Source organism: Mya arenaria, chromosome 4 (assembly GCF_026914265.1).
Source record: "Mya arenaria isolate MELC-2E11 chromosome 4, ASM2691426v1".
In the NCBI taxonomy this organism is placed as follows: domain Eukaryota; kingdom Metazoa; phylum Mollusca; class Bivalvia; order Myida; family Myidae; genus Mya; species Mya arenaria.
This window is the reverse complement of record NC_069125.1, coordinates 79,629,922-79,635,921: the sequence shown is the minus strand read 5'-3', so window position 1 is coordinate 79,635,921 and position 6,000 is coordinate 79,629,922. Positions and strand designations below refer to the sequence as shown.

The window sequence follows — 6,000 nt, the reverse complement described above, 5'->3', positions numbered from 1 at the left end:
AACGACCGATCGACTAATTATCATCACTATTAATATTACATGTAGTTTTATTTTTTAAATGTCGATCAGTCGTTCTTGAAGATTCGGTTGGTCGATGAACAAAGTATCGTTGGTCTAATCCTGAGGACGCGGGGTTTACATCGGCTTGAAATTTACCCTTTGAGTTCAGTGTTAAAATATTAAAGGTGGTTTACACATGTCAATTACACGGGTTTACCAAACGTAAGAAAAGCAAGTGAGAAGTCATGGAACACGTGTTTTCTTTGTGTGGTCTATTTCGCTCAGTGGATAAGATCAAGGTCACATATTGATTCTTTTACAGGGTATATACTGTCACATAAACTTGACACGAGTGAAGTATGCAAGCCTTGGCCATTACACGAATGTCATGGGTTACAGCAGTCAAAGGTCAAGGTCACAACAGTCGAAACATACGATACCTTCCTGGAGACAGATTGTGACTGGAGTCTCAGTTTATATGTTATTTTTATTACTTTATTCTTCATTGTTTTTAATTCTGTAATTATTGATAAATAATGCAGGGGCAAATGATCAAGTTTATGGCCATACAAACTAGTTTAAACACCCGGTAGACTCGTGTTCCAGTGAAAAAGACTACTTCAGGATATTTTCACAAGCACATAATGTTATAATATCCTTGGGCGGTAGTCCCATCATTTGTCGGTAAAGCTATTTGATGCGTGTGTGGCCTGTTTATGTATGTACGTTTATGTATCTAGTTCATTGTCGTATCTAGTTCATTGTCGTATGACACATTAATTGCCATTTGCATCTTAACAGTTTAACAGATGCACTCTTACTCCCAAATAAGATTAACCACAATTAATAATATTGTTTTAATATTGCAAAAAGGATGAATAAATGTCGAAAATAATGTTTCTAATGAAGGATACCGAGTTTAATTTGAAAGAAAAGACCATAAAAAAGCTATTTCTACATGTATAGTACACCACAGTAAATATTTTAGCATTCACCAATCATTTAATATTGTTGCGCTTTCTGCTATTAAATACAAGGTTAGAATCTTGTTATCAGTAATTTATATTTTCCATAAATGCATTATTTAGTAAGTAGTTAAAGATTTATCAGTCAAAATTGATGTTTGTTATACATGTGAATGTATTGATTTTGAATAAGAGTGTCACTTTAAACTTTCGATAACTGGGCATTTTCATGGTTACTGGCATCGGCAATTGCACAATCCTTCAACAAATTAAGTTCACATCTAATAATCGACTATTTTTGCAATTGTCCGAAGAAAACGCCTACATCTTGTTATTTCAATCATATAAATAATGGAAAAAATAAATGAAAAATAATTAGTGAATGGCAAGAATTTAAAACTATCGTATGTTCTACTTTTGTTGACTACAATTGCATAATACAGTCACCACTCTGAAATAGAATCTAAAAATCATAAATACGCCGGAGTGAAGCGTGTATCACGCTTGTTTGCTACAGTTTCACTATCTCTCATAATACGTCCACGGGGGGTGGACTTACTGCTTGGCTGCTGAGTTCTTGACTTAGAAGTTATAGTTTGTTTTAACTCCACTGGACTCTCACTGCTGGCCCAAGACTTTGGTTGTTGAGACGGATTAACGTTAGTTTTAGTTTGATCCTGGGGGGTCCTTGATCCAGAGGTTATACGTGATTTGCTGTTCTGTGGTAGGTTATTAGGCTGGTGTATGGTCTGGTTTCCCTGCCTCTCGACTGGCGTTAAACTCGAACTGCTATCTGAGCTAGCGTATCCTTCACTTTTCACACGATTTGTTTTGTCTCGAGTCCCCGGTTTGTTTCTCTTGTCCCTCTGATTTGTGCCGATATCCGCCTTGCCGCCCTCCAGGTCCGAGAAGCGGCCAGAGTCGTGACTCTCTGCGGTGCTGTGGAGACTCTTGCCGTCGTCGAATGAGAAGTTGTCACAGGCGAGGCAGAGTGGGGAGACAGCGAGCTTGTGGTTACACGCAGCGTTTGCCAGATCACAAAACAAAGCCTGCTGTACGTGGTCGTTCTCGTATAAAATCACGAGGTTGCCGTCAGGGTCACGTGTCGTGTACACGTTGCCACCGACACATTCAATGTCGGCGACACCCGTTGCCACCCGGATGTCCTCGACGCTTCGGACGTTAAAACTAATGTAGGCAGACTCTACGGGCACCGGATACAGATAAGGAGAGTGTTTTAATGATAGCTGTATGTTTAGGCCCGGCTGCTGGTAGAGTTCAAATATACAAAACTCCGGTTTACTCGTCTCAATCTCTGTTTCAGTGATACTCCTGTAGAATTCTACCATTTTTGTAAACCTGTGCACGTACATGTTTATACGTAAATGTTCCGTGTTTGTCAGCACTGGACAGGCGGCAAACAGTGGCAAATCGTCGGACAGTTTGTAAAACTCTTGCTTTGCTACGGGCTTATCAGGAGCACTCTTGTTTTGTAACTCTACCTTATGGTGGAACTGCCAAGGCGGGTTTTCTATAATACGTTGAATGTCACTTACACACATGTCACCATCTTCTTTCATAAACAACATAATACTGAGGGATGGCGTCACGAGAATCCCGTTTACTCTTGGAGGCTCCGCTCTCCGCCCCTTGTACAAGTTCTCGTCCGGAATTTTCTCGTCAACGTCAATAATTTGCCTGTAGGGGTCCACCCAATCGGTAAGGGCGGCCATGATGCCCTCCAGTGCGCGGCCCCGGCCCTGAGAAGCCAGCAACGTCACCCGGCACTTGTACGCGTTCCCGCTGCTCTCCTCGCTGTCACCCATACCCGCAGCCATCCGGCTTACACAGCCCTCCACCCAGGTTTGTACACAACTTAATATATAGAATGTATTAGATGAAGTTCAGATATTGGGCACCATATATTCCATCATTGTTCTAGGAAAATAACAATGTGAAGGAAATGTTTCATAACGCTCTTATTATCCAAATCATACAGGTTCACACATCCGTATCATCGATAGTTCATTTTTAGAATTCCTATCACATAGTACATGGACACTCGAAGACATGCTTTGCTACAGTTTACCTAACTTCACCGTAGAATGATAAATAAATATAATCCATGATTGATTGAGTCCAATAGGCGTGTATTTCCGTTTCCGGGATTGTTCGAGCAGTGTGAAGACAAAGCCAGGGTTTTGTAAGCCAATCTCACGCTGTGCTTGTTACTCTCATGCTGTGACGCTTTGTTCAATTACCCGCTGACGTTATCACGACCAGTCCGTTGTTTGGTTTCAGGCCCCAACAATGAGCTTCACTTGTACCAACTTACTATACACACAAAACTAATTTGTCATACGCTAAATTCCAAATTTGAGCTTAATAAATAGAGGGCGGAATATAAAATTCACAAATAAAAATATGCAGGTTTATTTTAAGAAACGTTTCACTTTAACTAAATTCCGAACTTTGTATGATTAACATTTAGCAGTGTCACAACACGTCTCTGATATTCGATTCTTCTTTCATCACGTAATATTGATAAATTGAAAATAAGCAATAAAATTTTATGTACTTTCGGCGACAATTTGAACTTTATGGCCCGTGAAAGTGCCTTTGTTATTAACACTATAATTTCAAATATCCACGATATTGTCGTTTTACAACGATGGCCAAATATTTAAATTTGTCACCTAGGTCTATCCTGTCACTTCTATACCTAGTTTATTCCAGTTGGTTTTGAATCAATGTCTCGTCCTTAGATTATTGAAATCTGCCGAAAGACTCCCTGGCCGGTTTCATCTCCCCCTCAAATGATGTCCGCCACGAGGTTGCAGGAAGCGATACGCCCCGGTTCGATATCAACCCAGGTCTGTCGAAGCTTTATGTACTCCAATGTTCCGAAAATGAAGCGCTAATTCCGTCCAGAACTAGAGATACCTCACATGTCTCGCCTGTATCAATCTGAACAATTTAAACAAAAGGTTTCCACAAATACATGTTCCCCTCCCGGCAGAGGTGGCCGGTATTGTTTGATGGGGTTCTATGTTGCCAGCCCGATCAATCAGTCACGCCATGCTAGCCGTCTTGTAAGGCGACATCTACCCGCGAGAACAATGCCCGGTGTATGTTACAGCAACAAGAACCCTCCCCAATCTCCAACAAACCTCTCTGAAATCTTAAACGGCTCTGAAAGCATGTAATGTCAAACCCATTGATGTTAAATGTTACAAAGGTGTATTCAAATCATCCACCGTGCAATGGGAAACAATTGTCACAATAGTAATTTAATCGCGTTTGTTTATATATTGCTCATTTGCGAACACAATATCTCTGGTATCATTTGCGCATAATGGATAATCTAGTCTTTAAATAACGCACAGATATGTAAATGGAATTCACATTTGTTTGAAAATACGCAAATAAGAAAATGATATTGATGTATTTTATCATTAACATATATTTATTTAGGTAAGTTTTCATGAAGTATATGCGCCGGAAAACCTGAAAATCAGTTTTCTTGCACGAAAAACCATTGTATTTCAAAACCGTTTATATTGAACTTCTGCCTAGCGTTTGGATATTTCTAGAATTCAGTCATGACATATTAAACAGGAAACGGCGGAAAGGCGTTTGAAATTCCATGCGTATAAATGGTCTTAAAGATTGCTGTGTGTGGAAATAAAACATGACAGCCATACAAATAGCTGTCTTGTTGACTGTTGTTACATTGAGTGACCGTATTCAGGTTAATGTATAGAGCCCGCCCCGAGCCGCAAACACAATCATGCCAATCAATAGTTTGCCACCCATTTTACGACGAGCAAATACAACAGTATTTACGTCCAATGACTTCTGTAATTAAACCATAAAACATAAATTGCTATCTCAAAGCTATTCAATGATAAACGCTGACACTTATTGGTGATAATTATAGTGTACAGAGCTGTGCATTTGTTACTCCTAAATGTTTCATTTCGTAAAGAATCGAATGCACGCAAAGTAGAAATACCCATGTCTTGCCATGGTAGTGGTTACAATAGCGCTACACTTGTTTTAAATAACACGTGTACACATAAAAATATCTAAACAGAAAAAGTGCATGTACTTTGAATGGAGTTGTCCACTTGTGAATGAGTAACACAATACCTGAACTACTTCTTACTCAGTACCTGAACTACTCCTTACTCAGTACATGAACTACTCCTTACTCAATACCTGAACTACTTCTTACTCAGTACCTGAACTACTTCTTACTCAGTATCTGAACTAGTCCTTACTCAGTACCTGAACTACTCCTTACTCAGTACCTGAACTACTCCTTACTCAGTACCTGAACTACTCCTTACTCAGTACCTAAACTACTTCTTACTCATTACCTGAACTACTCCTTACTCAGTACCTGAACTACTCCTTACTCAGTACCTAAACTACTTCTTACTCATTACCTGAACTACTTCTTACCCAGTACCTGAACTACTTCTTACTCAGTACCTGAACTACTCCTTACTCAGTACCTGAACTACTCCTTACTCAGTACCTGAACTACTTCTTACTCATTACCTGAACTACTCCTTATTCAGTACCTGAACTACTTTTTACTCAGTACCTGAACTACTCCTTACTCAGTACCTGACCTACTCCTTACTCAGTACCTGAACTACTCCTTACACAATACCTGAACTACTCCTTACTCAGTACTTGAACTACTCCTTACTCAGTACCTGAACTACTTCTTACTCAGTACCTGAACTACTCCTTACTCAGTACCTGAACTACTCCTTACTCAGTACCTAAACTACTTCTTACTCAGTACCTAAACTTTTAAATAACGCGTGTACACATAAAAAATATCTAAACAGAAAAAGTGCATGTACTTTGAATGGAGTTGTCCACTTGTGAATGAGTTACACAATACCTGAACTACTTCTTACTCAGTACCTGAACTACTCCTTACTCAGTACCTGAACTACTCCTTACTCAATACCTGAACTACTTCTTACTCAGTACCTGAACTACTTCTTACTTAGTA

At 39.5% G+C, this 6,000-nt stretch overlaps 1 protein-coding gene across 1 annotated transcript; it reads right to left on the bottom strand.

Moving 5' to 3' along the window:
* Positions 1-358: 358 nt before the first annotated feature.
* On the bottom strand, positions 359-4,139 carry LOC128230294 (protein FAM124A-like). Its single transcript, XM_052942448.1, has one exon. The coding sequence runs from the start codon at positions 2,801-2,803 to the stop codon at positions 1,436-1,438; it is 1,368 nt and encodes a 455-aa protein (XP_052798408.1). The 5' UTR covers positions 2,804-4,139; the 3' UTR covers positions 359-1,435.
* Between the last annotated feature and the right edge of the window lie 1,861 nt (positions 4,140-6,000).

Coding starts and splice junctions, on each gene's coding strand:
- LOC128230294 (XM_052942448.1), bottom strand. CDS start 2,803: ATGGCTGCGGGTATGGGTGACAGCGAGGAGAGCAGCGGGAACGCGTAC.